General features: G+C 44.3%; 1 protein-coding gene across 39 annotated transcripts in view; it reads right to left on the reverse strand.

Moving 5' to 3' along the window:
* Positions 1-20192, reverse strand: part of MAGI1 (membrane associated guanylate kinase, WW and PDZ domain containing 1) — a 458236-nt gene that overhangs the window by 222390 nt on the left and 215654 nt on the right. For all 39 annotated transcript variants that reach the window (XM_083600323.1, XM_083600324.1, XM_083600318.1 and 36 more), the window contains exon 2: positions 987-1103. In XM_083600323.1, coding sequence (XP_083456449.1) covers positions 987-1103 — 117 coding nt within the window. The remainder of the gene's footprint in view (positions 1-986; positions 1104-20192) is intronic.

Raw genomic sequence — 20192 nt, forward strand, 5'->3', positions numbered from 1 at the left:
CAGGCGCTTGTGGGGCCCGCTGCGGGGAGAAGCACTCTTCTCCCCGCCGCCCTCCTGCAGACCAGGTCCGGGGACAGCGGGATGGCGTGCTGCGCCTCCCCGCTGTCCCCGGAGCTTGCGGGGCTGGCAGCGGGGAGAAGCACACGTCTCCCCGCCGTCAGCCTCCAAACCACATCGGGAGACAGCGGGATGGCGGCGTTCCGCCTCCCCGCTGTCCCCCGAGCTTGCGGGGCTGGCGCTGGGGCTTTCGCTGAAGCCTGGAGAGCAAGAGGGGTCGGTGCGCACCTATCCCTCTCGTTCTCCAGGCTTCAGCGAAAGCCTGCATTCGCCCCATAGGACGCACACACATTTCCCCTTCATTTTTGGAGGGGAACAAGTGTGTCCTATAGGGCGAAAAATACGGTATATTGGGGGAGAAAGTAATCAAATTGTTGGTTTGGGGTGAAAGGCGGCTTTTTAGTCAAAGGCAGCTTTTAGGTCAAAACCAACGTTTTTCATATTGTTAACAGGAACTTATGAAGCTCTCTTCATTGATCCACATTCACCATGGAACATTTGAAGCTGCCAAATATTGGACCAGGTAATTGTTCCATCTAGCCCACTGTCATCAGTAGCCTTCCATGGTTTAAAGCAAAGGTCCTTCTCATCACCTGGTACTTGATCTTTTAAACAGGTGATGTCAGGGATTTAATTTGGGACCTCCTATAGGCCAACCATGTGCTTTAACCACTAGGCTGTTGCTCCTTAATTTCTTAACCTTTTCCATCCAAGCACTCTGTGCAACTGGTGACAAAGCAAATCCAGCACTTTCTCAACCACCACCGAAAGCAAGCATCTCCTCCTAGTAAGAAAATCAAACCAAAAACACACCAGGTCTCCACACAGCAGCCCCACTGGCTGTCATCAAAAAGTTAGCACCAAAAGGTTGTTTGTTTGTCTTCAGTTTTATTATACTAAATTCACTAGATGGATTGTTAGATACTTACAAGGCACAGCGTGGCGATAAAGGTTATCTCTAATAGTCTGTTGCAGCTCGTGATCTGGAGATCCTTTCTGAAACCTCTGGTTGAGATAATGTCTCAGATCTTTGTTCAGACGACTTCCTGCAAGAAAAAGAAAGAAATCACAAGTTGAGCAGAGAAGGGATTAACATTGCCAGCTCTAGCTAACATTAGACTTGCAATCTGCAGTTCCTCTGAATTATGGTATGCTGCTTTCATGTGCGTTTTCTGTAAATGGCTAATTACCAAAAATAACTTGCCGCAAACATGAAATCTCCCTGGCTTTACAACCCTTCTTCCTTCCTGCTGGTGCTAAAGGGATTATCACCCTCTCTCCTGGTAATAGCACATATTTTTTCTGCACTGGGAGAAAAATGACATAGACAAAATGATGATGGAGAAAAATATTTTAAAAGGGAGAGCATTTCTTCTTCTACACAGCCCAAGGCTTGGGTAAAAAGGAAGGCTGGACACACAGATTAACATAGCAGGGCTGCCTGGTCTTTAGTTGGGAAATACTCAAATAAACTAACATTTGCAACCTCCACAGCAACTAGGTCTGGGTAAAGTCTAAACATCCACTGCTGTAACTTAGACAAGCCTCCGGGTTTCAAATCCTAGATGAGTGTTTCCCAAACTTGGGTCTCCAGCTGTTTTTGGACTACAACTCCCATCATCCCAGGCTAGCAGGACCAGTGGTCAGGGATGATATGAACTGTAGTCCAAAAACTGCCTGAGACGCAAGGTTGGGAAACACTGTCCTAGATGATAAGCAGACATTAAGCCAGAGCTCCCCATCTGAGACAAAACTCTGGTGTAAATGAACCAAGAACAAAGCACCAAAACCAGGACACAAATGAAAGAGGAAAGGCAAAGGTGTACACTTAGGTGTACACTAAACCGCTAAGTTCTACTCAGGGAGACCTACTGAAATCAATGACCCTAGTTTAGTCATATTCATTAATTTCAGTGGGTCTAAACTTAGCTGAATACCACCCATTATGACCAAATCTACCCAGTGGGTTTAAACAGTAACATTTCTAGGGAAAGTTTGAAAGATTACAACCTGAAGAATTGGCTACGCTTCCTAACAAGTCGTTTCCAACACCAGTCTGCTAAACTAATAGCAGTCCGTACATATTAACGGTATCTTAACCAAGCAATGGGTTTCTTGATTTAATAGTCCCCGATATCTAAGCTGCAATTGCATCTCAGTTTTTCTGGTGACCAAGAAGGATGTATAGGTTTCTTTTAAGTCAAATATATTATAATGTCATGAGATGTTTGTACAAGTAGGTGAAATAGTCAAAGGCGAAATTGTGCAGTATCAGCACACACAATTTATGCAGGATATAAATCACATATAGCTTCTTCTTCTATGTTCATAATCATATACATCAATAAATGTACTCATTAGTTATTTTGGTCATAGACCAGCAGGGACTTAATGTGCTGTAGTTAAAAATATGAATTTGAAACACTTAATTAAAAAAAAATCAAGGATCTTCTAAGTTTTTCTATAGGAACAGAACTCCATTAGAGACTTCCAGGACTAATCACTGTTCTGGGATTTGCGAAAGAGACATTTTTATTAGTCCTGTTGAATTCCCACTAATGAGCTCCTAGCAGGGCATGGGATCAGTCAATCCCCCCCCCAAAAAAAGGGGGGAGGGGGAACAATTAAGCAACACTTCTCTTTGTCACATACTCATCTATTTTTACACTTCCAAGAGTCCCACAAGGGCCCAGCAAATTCATTCTCCAGGCACGCGAAATAATTAAGCTGAAATGAAATTGTTCCACTAATGCAAACTCCCACAGGATTTAAGATACCTTTGCAAATCCCACCGCCACCCCCATTCCAGTTTTACTGTACGTGCTCCAAGAGTTTTCCAGTGAAAATAAGTACATTTGCTTTGCCTTAAATGGAACGGGGTGCCCTTCCACCCCAACACCCCGTCACAGCCACATGGGAGCCACCTTTAATAGAATTGCAGAGTTGGAAGGGACCGCGAGGATTTTCTAGTCCAGGGTTTCCCAGAGTTGGGTCTCCAGCTGTTTTTTGGGGGGGGACTACAATTCCCATCACCTTGCCTACAAAGGTCCGTATAGTTAAAGCTATGGTTTTCCCAGTAGTGATGTATGGAAGTGAGAACTGGACCATAAAGAAGGCTGATCGCCGAAGAATGGATGCTTTTGAATTATGGTGCTGGAGGAGACACTTGAGAGTCCCCTGGACTGCAAGAAGATCAAACCTCTCCATTCTTAAGGAAATCAGCCCTGAGTGCTCACTGGAAGGACAGATCGTGAAGCTGAGGCTCCAATACTTTGGCCACCTCATGAGAAGAGAAGACTCCCTGGAAAAGACCCTAATGCTGGGAAAGACGAAGGGCACAGAGGATGAGATGGTTGGACAGTGTTCTCGAAGCTACCAATGTGAGTTTGACCAAACTGTGGGAGGCAGTGGAAGACAGGAGTGCCTGGCATGCTCTGGTCCACGGAGTCACGAAGAGTTGGACACGACTAAACGACTAAACAACAACAACAATTCCCATCATCCCTAGGTAGCAGGACCAATGGTCAGGGATGATGGAAATTGTAGTCCAAGAACCCTAAATTTGGGAAACCTTGATCTAGTCCAACCCCCTGCAATGCAGGAATATTTTTGTACAACGTGGGGCTCAAACCCATGACCCTGAGATTAAGAGTCTCATGATCTACCAACTGAGCTATCTGTTGATGAGATCCTTTCCCACTGTGGGTTTTCAGTAAATGATGTAAATATGTGGCTGCAGCACACTGCTTGGGCCTTGAGTGACCATTGTTTAGGAAAGACTCACATGATTCCACCATTCACATACTGCTCCCAGCAGCGCAGGATAACATTACAGAAGAGTGGCTCCTATGTTGCTATGGGCAGAAGACACCTGGGTCTTCTCATAACAGAACAACTTGCCACTGACACTGCACTGCCACTGTTAAATTCCCTAGCTGACAAGCCCCTTCTCACAAGCAAATGAGAGGAATTCAGTCGGTAGAGCATGAGAGCATAAGACTCTTAATCTCAGGGCCATTGATTTGAGTCCTACATTTGACAAAATATCACTGCAATGCAGGGAGTTGGACTAGATGGCCATCATGGTCCCTTCCAGGTCTGCTATTCTATGATTCTACATTCCAGAACCATAATGAACTCAGCACAGTGGGTGGTCAGATTGCAAGCACTGAAGCCCCAAGCCTATATAGGTTGAGCAGCAGTTTTCCTGTCTGAAGCCCTCCGTTCAATCCTGTCATTTCAATAAACTACTTTCCAGTAGCAGTTTGAATCATCTCCAACTGAAGGTTATGGACAGATTCTACGATTTAATTGGTTTAAAGATTTATATGCCGCCACGATGCCAAATGGCATTCAAGGCTGCAGGACAAAATTCTACTGAAAAATGAAGCCACCCAGAAGCCACAGAATAAAAAGCACAGAATAATACAAAAATGATAGAGAAGGTTATCTATTTCCAGCCTGCCATAGTCAGACATTCCAGCAAGGGAGGAGGAGTTGGTTGAGTCCTATCCCACCTCCGAAGAATGGGTTTCTCAGGGTAGCTGAAGAGGCAGCTGGCCAATTGGCAGAGCCTGGTGAACTGGAGGAGAAGGGAAAGTCAAGAGAATTGGGCCCATTATGATTGTCTGCACTGTTACAAACAGCCCCAGCAGCCACACCAACATGGCAGAAGCACTTAAACTCATGCCTAGTTCTGCATCTTAAAGGTAAAGGGACCCCTGACCATTAGGTCCAGTCGTGACCGACTCTGGGGTTGCGGCGCTCATCTCGCTTTACTGCCTGAGGGAGCCGGCATACAGCTTCCGGGTCATGTGGCCAGCATGACTAAGCTGCTTCTGGCAAACCAGAGCAGCGCACAGAAACGCTGTTTACCTTCCCGCCGGAGCGGTACCTATTTATCTACTTGCACTTTGAAGTGCTTTTGAACTGCTAGGTTGGCAGGAGCAGGGACCGAGCAACGGGAGCTCACTCCGTCGCGGAGATTCGAACCGCTGACCTTCTGATTGGCAAGTCCTAGGCTCTGTGGTTTAACTCACCCTAGCTCTGCATCTTAGAACTTTGCAAATGGATCTTTGAGCAGTACATCTTGTATTCTGAGCTAATGCTGAGACTCTGTGCTGACTTATGGAATACAGCTTTTGGGTTTCCTGGAGCCAAGAGTATCAAGTATTGTGCCCGAGGGTGAAAGCCAAGGCACTTATATTTCTTAATTAGTTTCAGTCACTGTTTTATCAGCTTGTATATTTTGTAACTGTTGTTTGTTTCAGGACATTCTGGAAACCAATCTGAGATCACTATAATAAGTGATGATGGGCAGTCTACAAACCTATGTGACAAATACAATAAATATATGTGTGCACATATTCCCTGACCCCCCTCCCCCCCCCCCCGGAATTAAAACGTTAATGCATAGTTATTTTTTTGTCAAAGGTAAAATAACAATTCTAGGTCAGTCTCAGCCCTGTATACCTGAAGGAGCGTCTCTATACTAATCATTCAGCCTGGACATTGTGGTCCAGAATCCAGGGCCTTCTGGTGTTTCCCTCACTATGAGGTTCAAGGAACCAGGCAGAGGGCCTTCTTGGGAGTGGCGCCTGCCCTGTGGAACACCCTACCATCAGATGTCAAGGAAATAAACAACTATTTGACTTTTAGAAGACATCTGAAGGCAGCCCCATATAGGGAAATTGGGAGTTGCCCAGAGTGGTTGCAGCAACCCAGTCAGCTGGGCAGCATATAAATAATAACATTCTTATTCTTATTCATTGAGAGTAATAAATTTGCATGCAAACCTTGTCAAACACTTAAAAAACAATGATGATGATGATGATGCTTTTAGGTGCAGGTGGACTGAACACCTCTGAGAATGCAAAGCAAAAGATAACTACCAAAAACCCTAATCATCCATTTGGCTCAAACCATTTTATGAAAAGCTATTTCTCCTAACTGCTGATACACTGTACACTTGAGTGCTACATAGTTGCCTTGATGAAGCTAGAAAATGGTATGAATGTAGGGAACTCAAGCTCAAATGCCTCTTCAACTATTAATCTGTTTTAATTACCTTGAGCAAGCCACGCTCCCTACCTCACCCAACGGAACTCACAGATTTGTTGCACAATGTAAGCTAATGAAAGAGGATTTTGAGAGAGAGAGAGAGAGAGAGAGAGAGAGAGAGAGAGAGCGCAATGGAACACATGGAAAGAGGTAGTCCTGCAGGGGTCAAGCAATTTGTGGCTTTGTAAGTCTAAACCAGCATCTTTATAATTATATCTAGAAGGCTACTGGAAGCTAATACAGAACATCATGCACTGGCAACACTCCAGATGGGATGTTCCTTGAAAGAAAAGTGGAAGATGCTGCTAAATCAGAAGGCAGCAAACTTCAAGATTAATCCCATCTGGAATACATTACATCAGTGTCTCCCAAACTTTTTCCAACCATGGCCCCCTTCCGACCTTGTTTCCTTCCTGGGCCCCCCATAGGCGCAGCCAAGAGGGGGCAGTTGTTTCCCCCCCCCCAAGTAAAAATACAAATCAATACAAATTTGAGGTTCTGCCCCCCCTAACAAAAATTCTGGCTACACCCATGCCCCCCTCCATCCTACCAGTAGAAAGGTAGCTATTTAAATGTTTTGTTTGTAAACAGAACATATTTCATTTATAATTTTTATAATTTATACAAAATACAATTACATAAAATGATAGGAACGTAAGGAAATATTGTTGAAGCAGAAAAACACATAGAATCATGGCGCTGGAAGGGACCCCAAGGGCCATCTTTCTAGTGCAGGCTTCCTCAACCTCGGCCCTCCAGATGTTTCTGGCCTACAACTCCCATGATCCCTAGCTAGCAGGACCAGTGGTCAGGGATGATGGGAATTGTAGTCTCAAAACAGCTGGAGGGCCGAGTTTGAGGAAGCCTATTCTAGTACAACCCCCTGCAATGTAGGAATCTCAGCTAAAGCATCCATGACAGATGGCCATCCAGCCTCTGCTTAGAAACCTCCAAGGAAGGAAAGTCCAGAACCTCCCAAGGGTGATTCATCTTCCATGTATTATAAAAAATAAACAACACTTATTTCACCCCAGTTATTTGACACTGAGGAGGGAACCTAAAGATACAGTCTGAAAGGCGCACAGGGAGTTCTGTATATATGGGAGAATTTTAAAAAGCAAATGGTCCTCACTGACCTGGTGCAAAAAGATCTTGTTATCCCAAGGAGCCCTGGCTGCTTAGATAAAACACTACATCCCCACTCAAGCTTACCTGGGAGTAAGGCCCACAGAACTCAGTGTGGCTTTCTTTTGAGTATACAGTTATTCACTAAATGCAAGTAAGCAGCACCAGATGACACTGCAGGATGCTGCAGTGATGTTTGTCTGACACATGCACACAAGTACTTAGGGTTCAGTACTGGTTCCCAATAACCTTCCATATATAATTTCACAACATTGGTTTGAATTTTAAAGTCCAAAAGAACTCCGGAAGACTACTTCCTTCAGTATTTCCCCATTGCTTTCTCCAAATCCGATGTCCCCAAAACCTACTCTCCCAATGTATACAGTGGTACCTCGGGTTACTTACGCTTCAGGTTACATACGCTTCAGGTTACAGACTCCGCTAACCCAGAAATAGTACCTCGGATTAAGAACTTTGCTTCAGGATGAGAACAGAAATCGTGCTCCAGTGGCGCGGCAGCAGCAGGAGGCCCCATTAGCTAAAGTGGTGCTTCAGGTTAAGAACGGACCTCCGGAACGAATTAAGTACTTAACCCGAGGTACCACTGTAATTTTAAAACAACCTAATCGAGACATGCTTGTTCATATAAAGACATCCCAACCAAAAACTGCACAACTCCAGAGGAAATGACTTAAACCTGAGGGGGACTCCTCTCTACATGCCATTGCACCTTGGTGCACATCACCACTGTGAGTCCTTATTAGGACTGAATGGGAAACCCTGCAAGAGAACATATAGGAAATGAGGCACTCCGTGAGTTAAGAGGTCGCACAGTAGCGATTTGTACAGCATTCAGGTCACTGCAAACGTTCTGGTGCAGAAAGGAAAATTCATACATGCTGTTCCTGCTTGAGCAAATGGCACCCTTTAGAATTTTATTTGTTGGGTATTGCCAAGAACGGTTTCCCTTGTGAAGTGGAAAGCTTCAGGTGAGCACATACCATTTAATTTGAAATTTATATCCTGCTCTTCGCCAAAACAATCACAGGGTGGGTCATTTGCAGCCAACGTAGCCATCAAACACAACCGATACAGCAAAATCAAAACACATATTCCGCCATCAGTCAAAAAAAAAAAAAAAAACCCCATCATACTCAACATATATTGATAACTGCTCGGATGCAGTCACCCTGTTCAGAACAGCAGCGTCCAATAATGTTGGGGTTTTTTGGTGCATTAAAAAAAAAAAAAAGATTAACACAACATCAAGCATGTAAACTCCTGTTGCTGGCAGAACCCTAATCCCAGGAGCAGATAACAAATGGTAACATTTTGTGCTATATTACTTCGCTCTGCTCCATCCTGGCCTCCCAGCTGTAGACCAAAAGTGATTATAAGTAATGGGGCTATAAAAGCCATTCAATAATTAGAACACTCCCTGGCCTTATGCCAGCAGTGACAAAAGAGAGTGATTTATGTAAGTCAGGAATGTTACATCTGCCAGTCTACAGGCTGCAATATCCCTGTGGCTTTCAGGTCAAAGCTTCACACTGCTCAGTGAGATAAGGGGAAGAAAACAAACAAAACAGTATTGAATGGCCTGCTTCTTGTCTGCACAGTTTCTTTCTTTCTTTTTTATTTTTAAAAATGAAGGGGACTTGGGTGGGAAGGCTCTGTTAGGTGATGGCCGTATCTAAGATCAGGAAGAAATTTCTGTTTGTGCTGGTTATTGAGAATGTTTAGGGGAGTTTTTAATGTTTGATGTTTTATTGCGCTTTTAATTCTGTTGGGAGCTGCCCAGAGTGGCTGGGGAAACATAGCCAGATGGTCAGGGTACTAATAATTTATTATTATTATTATTATTATTATTATGGCTTGGCTGGCTGGCTTGAATGTTGCATAACAGGATGAACCTGTTGCTCTCATCTCTGAATTGTGTCTCTCTGTCGGGACAGGGAGCGTGATCTGAATCACAGCAGATGCGCCGGGTTTTCTCTGATACGCCTTACACAGCATTATTTTGAATTTATTTTTTAAAGATGTGTATTCTCCCCTTCTTCATAGAATTGTTTTAGGACAGGTTATAACACACACAAAATATATCAACACAGAACAAAGTTAAAATATCACAGAAGCGGACAGTTCGCTTATATAAAATGTGGGCACGTGCACACCCTTTCCAGCTAGCACAAGCTAGAAAAGCTATTTTGATTCAAGGCAAGCAAAAACAATTTCATACATCATTCATTCTCAAAAAACATGTTCATGACTGCGGTTGGTTTTCTACTCGTGCTTAAAGAGGTAGAAATAAGGCCAGGAAGTGAGGGCTTGAATAACATCATTCCACGTAAGACCTGGAACTTACACAGTTTTCCCAGTTCCTAAACCAAGGTCCAGGAGAATGTCTGGCATGCTAACAGCACACTTCTAATTCCTTGATTTGTGCTGCCAGAGGAAATGTGACTACCTACAGACTGTTGTGTGTGTGTTGTGTGTGTGTGTGTGTGCGCGCACACACACACACACACACACACACACACAGCAGAGCAAACCATGGATCTGCTGATCTTAAGCTGCAAGGCTTTGGTTAGGGTAGTGGTTCTGCAATCCCAAACCATATTTAGAATTGCTCTGTAATGGGCACTGCAACACAGTCTTATGCATGCTTACTTAAGAGTTCAGCAGGCTTTGCTCTCAAGTAAGTGTGCACAGAACTGCAACACTGCCGTGTGTTATAGACAAATGGATGGGATGGGGGAGATTCTGTTTTCATAGGATGCAATAAACAAACAGTGCTAGATTTAGGGCTTTATTGTTACGGGTGCTTTTCTTAGAACAACTGCTACTCTGGGCAAGCTGCAAATTGGACCTCTAGCTTAAGCACTGCAAAGGTGGGAGTGATAAACATAGCAACTGTTTTATAGTGTGTGAATAAATATTTCATTGGGAGAGAACATTGGGAAATTTTGTCCATGGTATGATTATTTTCCACATAGTCATTTTGAGACGTCGGCACCCTATTTCCAACAATTCCAAAATTCAGACACGGTTTCACTTATGCAAGATTAAATATACTGCCTTCAGCTGTACTTGAGGGTTGATTTCAAAAAATTCCACTGGAAAAAAGCTTATGTCCATGTGGAGATGGTGGTGTTGAGTCAGTGGGTCATGTGCTTCTAGTCTGCACTCTTTATAAAAATTTGAGGAGTGAGGTTATTACCCCTCTACTGCTATCCATACCAAGGTCTCTACTGTGTCATATCTTCTAGCAGATCAAGATAATCATGGGACAGCAAAAACTGCAAAACATTTAGCAGGGGCAATTAGAATAAGATCTATAATTTGATTATTGATGTAAACCTCCAGAATGTATTTTGTACAGTTAAGTTTTTTACCTCTATCTTCAGTACATTGTATTTTGTTTTATTGCTACAGCTAGTGTCTGATGCAAATAAAGATTCCTCTGATTCTGATTCTTTCACTGGGAGAGAACAGATCAGCTGCAGCTTCTTTGGGAGCCAGAGACACCCCCCCCCCCACACACACACACTTCACTGGTGTCTGAAAAAGAGACAAGCATTTGGTTCCAACTCTTTTCACCTCCTCCTTTCCTCTCTTTGAAGAATACTCATCAAACACAAGCTGATGTGGGAAAAGAGAGGAGAGGCATGCCTTCAAAACCTCTCTAGAATTGACACCAAAGAGTAGAGGCGAGCAAAGGTGAGAAAAGGGTGCCCAGGGGATCAAATACAGGAGGGCATTTATCCGATTGAAATGAAAATATCTAGGCCAAGCTAAGAATCAGAACTGATCCTCATGCACATCAAACAGGGGAAGCACTTGGGGAAAATCAGCACTGGGTGATGACCAGGGAGAAGCAACGGGCTGCGGAAAAAGGTGATTAGACCAAAACATACTTTGGGGATAATGGAAATTCTGCTACCTGCTTCACGAAAGAGCGGAAGCCACCAGTAAACGTGGAAAGCTGAAATAGCACAGGATACTTCCTCCTGCACTTGCTGCCAGGACACTGAGGGTTTTGACTGGGAAGAACGCAAATTTTGCTACATTTCTTAAAATAGTGGGAATCGCCATTAAATGTCTATTCTCCAAAATATCTGAAAAGGTACGGAAGTGAGGTGGAGGTGAATTGCCAGGACACTGAGGAATTGTGAGTGAGTGGCAGGTTCTGCCCTACCCCACCCCACCCCAAAAAATAACAACCACAATTTCTTTTTGGTGATGTAGCATAATTTCTTAATGCATTTCTGAGCTCTTGGCTCCACAGGGTGAATGTTAGTCATCAGGAAGCACTACAATGGGCACCCCAAGACTGACACACAGGAAACCATGCTGGTTCATTAGAGAAATTTCAGAATCCACAGCCAGGCAATATTAATAGCAAGGAAGCTTTTGAGTTCTCCTGAACTCTGCACCACCTACTGAAGGCTTATCCAAGCCCTCTAGGTTCTTATCATAAAACAACAACAACCCTGAAACATTCACTGTGCATAAGCAATCCAAAGTCATATACGATGATCAAGATCAACCCACTTTCAGTGCCTTTGGCTGTGCACACAGTAGAAACAAGAATGGCCCATGCACATTTCTGGACTACAAACAAGGCAGTGCGTGGTATGAAGAAGCATGACTCACCGATGCTTCCAGTCTGTGCCATTCTCTGGTGGATTAATGAAAATATACAGCTACCTGTAACTCAATATTGTACATTTCTACATTGCAGTGTCACAACTGCGCTTTTATTTCAAAATTGCTCTCAACAGCGCTGCACTTTCCCAGATAAGGCAAGCAGCCAAAGGAATAAAAATTGCCAAAAGGTTCCAGTCCTATTCAGCACTGGCCATCAAATATTTAAGCTCAGCACGTAAATCGGTACAGCATCTATTAAGGTTAGCTGAATGGTACCTTGGTATGAGTCCATCAGCCTGATCCCATTCATGCTTCCTTGGCAGCAAATTCTGCACATTTCAATGTGCCTTGGTAAGCATGCATAGAATGCTACTCTTCGTAGACCCTCCCTGCAATTGCACCCAACCCTTGTGTTTTGCCTCCTTATTTCCACATGTGGTTGTAACTACTTGCCATAGATAGAACCTTAGCTTTGTGGGGGCTTTTGCAGCACCTGCCAAGCAAAGGCTAGTCACTGGGAGCCATATAACTAGACTCACCATGCAGAGCAAAATGGGTGAATTCACCCTTGAATAACCGTAATAAGAAGTACAAAAATCGCTGCAGTCATTGCACATTGGGCCAGCGGGTTGTGCATCCTGCATAGACCAGCATCCTGCGTGGTCCAAGTCTGAAGATTCTGGATGTCACAAACAGAAAGAGCTACAACATTTGAGCTGTCAGTAGCTCATGCAGGCATAAGGAGCTACTAAACTTGTAGCAGTGCAAGTGGAAGGCACAACTGGGCAGCTGCCAAAGCCCATCTCCACAAGGGAACCACTATCAACCACTGGAGCCTTCTGGCCTGTTCACCTGCCATCTCTGGGCATACAATCTATTCCAAGAGTAGAAGGATAAGAAGATAGCTTCTTTCACTTCCCTTGTGCAGACATACAGGGGGCAATGACTGGGCAAAAAGTGAACAGTTGCTGAACCCACTCAGGGAGGGGGCCCACTGAGGGAATCTTGCCCAAGCCTGCTCCACCACCCCCCAAAAAAATCTGCAGCTGGCACTGCACGTTCCCTTGGAGTCCAGATTACTCTTTCAGGAAATGCGTTGGCTGTACACAGAGTAGCTTGGGATATTTCCTTATTTGTGTGCCTGAATAGATATTTGGTTTAAACGAATACAGAGGCACATATGTAACTAGATCTATATGCAACTAGATATATATATAAATATTACTTCTTGAGCACAGGGAGTGTGTGTCCTCCCCCAAAGTTGTTTGTCTCATCCAAGCTTCTGTCTTCACTGCCTGACCATCCTCTCCCGCCTGCAACACTGTGCAGGGCCTGCTGTTGTGTCATCTCTGGTTCTGTGTGACTGCTACACAACCACAACCACCATTGCCAATCGCAGAAACCAAGTGTTGTGTGTTTCAACCCCTCTTTGTGCACTCTTACATAACCAAAACGGGCAATGGAGTATAAAATAGAAGGTGTGAAGAAGAAGAAGAAGAAGAAGAAGAGGAGGAGGAGGAGGAGGAGGAGGAGTTGTTGTTGTTGTTCGGACTTGATATCCCGCCTTTCACTCCCCTTAAGGAGTCTCAAAGCAGCTAACATTCTCCTTTCCCTTCCTCCCCCACAACAAACACTCTGTGAGGTGAGTGAGGCTGAGAGACTTCAGAGAAGTGTGACTGGCCCAAGGTCACCAGCAGCTGCATGTGGAGGAGCGGAGATGCGAACCTGGTTCACCAGATTACGAGTCTACCGCTCTTCACCACTACACCACACTAAGAGTTAAATGAGAGAGATGGCTGGGCGGTGACACTGCTGGCCTCTTTGCTGCTCATTCCAAGGAAGTGTCTACTCAACCCACACCAGGAGCAAATTGCAGGGCATTAAACACACAAACGGGGAGAGAGGATGTCTGCAGAGGTGTAAGGAGCCCTGGCATCTGCTTGCCTAAACATTAGAAACTCGCCCCAAAGAATGAAACATCCGCTACTCCAAGTCTCTGCAAGATTGGTGTCTATAAACATTTAACGCTGGCTCCTGAAAGGAACAGTGGCACTTTGGAACCCAACCATGTTTTGCAACCCTGAGTAATAGGGGATTTACATATTACGTAATAGAGTAATAGAAAAAAATTCATTTTTTACATAATTAAAATCTAGAATGAACAGAGCCTGAGTCCACCTCTCTTCACACTGGATCCCTTTTGCTGTTTCTGTCCCCCAGCCACGTTCCCTGCGGTTGCCGTTGCCAATTTACGTGTCCATTAAAACAGTGCTTTTGTGAGCAGCCCCAGTGCTCCCTCAGAATCATTAGACTTTCCTCCTAAAATAAAGCAATCCCCACCTGCTGTTCAACCAAACCATTTTATACTATTAACTAGGGAAGAAAGCTCTTTCTGGAACGACCAACCTAAAGCAATCTGTGAGCGCAATTCTCACCCAAAGGCACCTGATCGTATTGCGAAATCATACTGGGGGCAAATTCAATCGCCATCTGCCTGATAGCTTCTGTCTACTAAGCGGTCAGCGTGAGGCGGCAGATAGGCCTCTCTGCTCATTTTGGCACTGTGCTGTTTCATTTTGCACTCACAGAAGGACATGAACCAGTCCTAGGGCCCGAGTCAGCCCAATACATTTTGCAGCCTGAGGCAGAGCAACAAACCCTGTCCCCACCTAACACCAAGGCCAGGCACATTATTGTGGCACCTGAGGCAGAAAATCTAACAAGAGCCTCTCTCCCTTCTTGGCAGAAAAAACAGAATCATAATAAATTGCTTTATACAGTTTTGGAGGGAGGGATTTTTGTGTGTGTGTTTACTTACTGATACTATTATAATTTCTGATTGTTATAATGTGTTTTTTGAATTCTTATACTAACTGTGCATTTTATACATTGAGAGGCAGTTTGGGCGTAATTGCTTAGAAAGGTAGTACAGTAGTACAGTAAATAAACAGCTCACTGTTATGAAAACAGATGATGACCCGTAACAAATTAAATAACTAAAGTTGCTACCCTTTCGTGACACCAAAATCTAGTTCGAGAGGCTGCTGCCTGACTGTATATAAGGGTAGGGCTGGCCCTATTCAGTCCCCAATATTCCAAATATATTTTCCTCTAGAACATGGTCCTGCAAACCCTGCTGGGAGCGCTGACACCTAATGTTACTACAGTAGTACCTCAGGTTACAGACGCTTCAGGTTACAGACACTTCAGATTACAGACTCCACTAACCCAGAAATAGTACCTCGGGTTAAGAACTTTGCTTCAGGATGAGAACAGAAATCACGACGCAGCAGCAGCAGGAGGCCCCATTAGCTAAAGTGGTACCTCAGGTTAAGAATAGTTTCAGGTTAAGAACGGACCTCCAGAACGAATTAAGCTCTTAACCCGACGTAGCACTGTACATCATTCGTCCCGTCCTCCCTATTTATTTAACAATTTTAAGATGCAAGAGTGCTTCTAAACAAGTATTTTTTGAAGAAAAGTCTGAAGAAAGCAGCAAGGATCACTGAAGCAATCCTAGAATTGTAGAGTTGGAAGGGACCCTAAGGGTCATCCAGTCCAGCCCCCTGAAATGCAGGAATAAGTTGAAGCAATGGCCAAATGGCTTGGTCTAGGACCCACATATCTTAGAAACCACCCTGCCTGTCACGTACCTCTCCATCAATTAAGTTCTTCCACTGGTGCCCTGCTTTGTATTTATTCTCTGCAGGGGACCATGACAACACCAGGAAACAGCAGGGCTTTTCAGAGACTGCCTCGGGTTCATGGAACAGTCCCTCAGAGGTTTGGCAAAGCTCTTTCTGGAGAGACGTAAGAAGGGATTCTGAGACCTACGTCCTTTGGGAAGGCACTTGGAAGCTGATGCAGATCTTTTAATTTGGTTGTCTTTAGGGGTTTTACAAGATCACCACACACTTCCTTGTTCTAATTATTGTTCTAGGCTGCCACAAGTGCGGGAAATGCGGGATACAAATGTTTTATAAATAAACACACGCACATAAGATTTCTGCGCGTCTTGCCTGCAGCCGTTGACTGGCCTGGCTCAAACCAAAGGGACTGGAAGAGAAGGGGGATAACCAGCAGCTTTTCACATTGCAGATGAGCACAGAAGCACTTAACTCCCTCTTCTGTTGAAGCACATGCAACACACTCAAGCATTGCTCAGTGAAATTAGCCAAGAGAAATCAGTTAACAAGCCTCTGCACAACAACACAGCCGCCCTTATTCCCACCCTTTGCTCATAACCTTCTCATACAGACCTTGCAGACCTTCCAAATATCCCTATTTTCCAGGGACCTCCCTGATTTAGAGAAGCTGTCCCGGTTTCTGGATTTGATCCCGGAATTTCCTACTTTACCTTAAAGGTAAAGGTAAAGGGACCCCTGACCATTAGGTCCAGTCGTGACCAACTCTGGGGTTGCGGCGCTCATCTCGCTTTATTGGTCGAGGGAGCCGGCGTACAGCTTCCGGGTCATGTGGCCAGCATGACTAAGCCGCTTCTGGCGAACTAGAGCAGCGCACGGAAACGCCGTTTACCTTCCCGCCGGAGTGATACCTATTTATCTACTTGCACTTTGATGTGCTTTTGAACTGCTAGGTTGGCAGGAGCTGGGACTGAGCAACGGGAGCTCACCCTGTTGCGGGGATTTGAACCGCCGACCTTCTGATCAGCAAGTCCTAGGCTGTGTGGTTTAACCCACAGCGCCACCCACATCCCTCCTACTTTACCTTACGATGTCCCTATTTTCATCGGAGAAATGTTGGAGGGTATGGAGTTATCCGACACCCCCCCAAGCCATCTGAAGGCAATTCTGTATAGGGATTATTATTATTTTTTTGAAATGCTTAATGTTTTACTATGTTTTTATATATGTTGGAAGCTACCCAGAGTGGCTGGGGCAACCCAGTAAAATGTGTGGGGTATAAATAGTAAAATTATACATATGGAATGGGACATCCCTATTTTGATCGGAGAAATGTTGGAGGGTATGGCCTTCTGCATGCACTGAACAGGACTGCAGTTACTTCTAACCACTCTATCTAAACATATGACTTAATACCCTTCATGGAGGGGGGGGGGGAGATCACTGAAGATGATAGCAGTAATGATGCCGCAATCAAGAAGAAGGGCAGACACCTAGGGGGATAACAGGAATACCAGGAGTGGGGGAAGTGGTTTTAACCGCACAGCTTTCTAACCTGTGGCATCACTTTCTCTTTTCTTTCTTTCTTTTTTACTGCTGCTGCTCTGTGGCCAATAACTAACACTTGTAATGAGCTACCTGGCTGAATTCCAAGGGGAATGGACTGAACATATATTTTAAGGTTTTTGAGATATTACAATAGTCTGATTTACCATATTTTTCCGTGTATAACACCCCCCCATGTTTATATTTGGGGGGGGCCCTCCAAATGGAGAAAATGGGGGGAGACTGTATCCATGTATAAGACGACCCACAATTTTGAACATAGATTTTAAATTTAAAAACCTAGTCTTATAACCGGAAAAGTACGGTTTGCCAATTTTCCCTTTAAAAAAAGGAGTTCATTGCATCTTTGATTGCCCAATCCTACACACCTCTATCCAAAGTATTTCACCTGCTCCCTTTTTACAGTGCAGCTACAACTTGCGTGCAATTTTACTTGTGTGTCATCAGAAATAAATAAATAAAGGGGAGGGGCAAAAAGCGAGTAAGGTTCCAGAAAAAAATGACATTGGCACTCCCACCCACCACTGATTCTAATGGGTTTTGATCATACACAATTTTGGCTTCAGGCGCAATCTCTGGAACGTAACTCCCGTGTACGTTGTCTAGGGCTTACTGTAAGCATACACAGGATTGCAGCTTGAATCTTGGGTAAGATTCAAATAGTTGAAACCTTATACCAGCAATCTTCTCCCCCCTCCCCACAAATTCCTATGCTCCCTCTTTCCCCGCTTCTCAAAAGCAGCCATCTCTTTTATATTTATACCTCATTTCCAACCGAAATAAAAAATGCATCAACATTACGCCTGTACTTTCCCTTTGTTAAAGTTATATATATCAGAATCAATAATCCATAATCAATAGCTGTGGCTTAATATTTTATATCCAGGAGACTTTCTTAGCATTAAGTTAGCTTTTAGCGTGAATCCTGTCAGCTTAGCATTTTTAGCTGAATGGTGGTAATTTCAGGTTCAAAGTTTCCTATCGCAACAAACATAATTAGGCACAGTTATTTTTAGTTATCAGATTATTGTGGCAATGCATTCATAACCAGGTACACACTACTGGGTTCAGTTCTCATTGATTTTATGAAGAGCGAAATGTCACATGCCACATCCATACTTGAGGCGATGTAATTACCAAAGGTAAAAGACATTCAAGGCATATGAACCCATCAAACCTTTGTAAAAGTTAATGTTCCTTTTAAGGCTTTGAATTGCCTTATTTTGTAGAGTTATTCAGTATGAAATAACTGTTGTTACAACACTTCAGAGTTCCTTTCTCCCTGGAAGGTTCCGGATGATGTTAAGATGTTAAGTTACCATCTTGCTACAGTTTTTCACTGGCAAACTGGAGGGTACCCACTGAAGAAGTAGCATTTTCTATTACCGACAAAGCGAAGGGCTGGGGTTATTTTTCTGTCAGTGGTTATTCTTTTTTTAGTGTTTATGGATTGTACCAGCACCCTTCACTGCCTTCCACTCTTCCCGCTACGAATGGATTTTGGGAATGATTAATAACAGAGGCTACAGTGAGGCATTTAATCAATCTTCCTTGCCACTTATGCCTTCCTGCACTGCACAATGGTAGCCATAACCCATTAAGTACATCTACATAATTTTTTTCTAAATTAAACGAAGCAGCACAGAGAGAGGAAGTTCCCAAGCTCCTATAGCTCATTCGCCAACGTACAGAAGAATTAGCCCATCTCTGCAGAACAGTCAACTACTTACCCACCATTATTTGTCATATACAGTGGTACCTCGGGTTAAGAACTTAATTCGTTCTGGAGGTCTGTTCTTAACCTGAAACTGTTCTTAACCTGAAGCACCACTTTAGCTAATGGGGCCTCTCGCTGCCGCCGCGCCACCGGAGCACGATTTCTGTTCTCATCCTGAAGCAAAGTTCTTAACCCGAGGTAATATTTCTGGGTTAGTAGAGTCTGTAACCTGAAGCGTATGTAACCTGAAGTGTATGTAACCCGAGGTACCACTGTATTTAATACCAACAGCGGAGAAAGTGCTGTAGAATTAGAGAAGTGACAGGGCACCGAATCACAAGGCCTTGGTCAACGACTGATTTTAATGGTGCATGTCAGGAACCAGTGGCCAGCATGGTCAGAGACCTGCCAATACCCCTGGATTAACACAGGAATGGAAAATGCCAGGCCTAGGAGCCAAAATGTGAACCTCCAGGATCCTCCCTGGACTAAAATCCCTCCCCAGCCTTCTCCTCAGGCTATAACCATCACTGCCCCTGTTTTGTACCCTCCTTGAGTGTTTACACTTTGCTAGTATGCATCACTGAAACCTGATCATGCTTTTCCTTGCCTGGATGGAGGAGAGAGGGTGTGTGTGTGTTGCAACAGGCCTGCTGTACAAAGGTAAAACTAATGTTCATTGCTCCGTCTTTCGGTCCTGGCCCTGCCCCCTCCCCACAAATCATCCTGTGTTCCCCAGAAAATTGCCTAGAAGGGAATGCACTCCTCAAAGTGAAAAGGGTCCCCCATCCCCCAATGAGCATGTAACCCACCGCCAACCAGAGATGGTACTGAGGCAAGGGTAAGTCAGCCCGGATACTGAGATCCAGCCCCAAGGGACTTCTGGAGGTTCCATCATTGCGAGAAGTGAGGTTACAGGGAATCAGACAGAGGGCCTTCTCGGTAGTGGCGCCGCCCTGTGGAATGCCCTCCCATCAGATGTCAAGGAAATAAGCAGCTATCTTATTTTTAAAAGACATCTGAAGGCAGCCCTGTTTAGGGAGGTTTTTAATATTTAATGCTGTATTGTTTTTAACACTCAATTGGGAGCTGCCCAGAGTGGCTGGGGAAACTCAGCCAGATGGGCGGGGTATAAATAAATTATTATTATTATTATTATTATTATTATTATTATTATTATTACTGCTGCTGCTGCTGCTGCTGCTGCTGCCGCCTCAGGGGCTTTGGGAACATTCTCCTTTTTCTGGTAGTGAGAAAAAGGAACAAACCATGGCTCCCATGATCCTTTGACACAGCAGGATTGAAGAGCTACCATTCCAAAATTTGTCCTCACGGCTAAAGTAGGTGGCTGTGGAAGCCTCTGAAGCAGTTTG

The sequence above is a fragment of the Podarcis filfolensis genome (assembly GCF_964270895.1).
Source record: "Podarcis filfolensis genome assembly, chromosome: 2".
NCBI lineage: Eukaryota > Metazoa > Chordata > Lepidosauria > Squamata > Lacertidae > Podarcis > Podarcis filfolensis.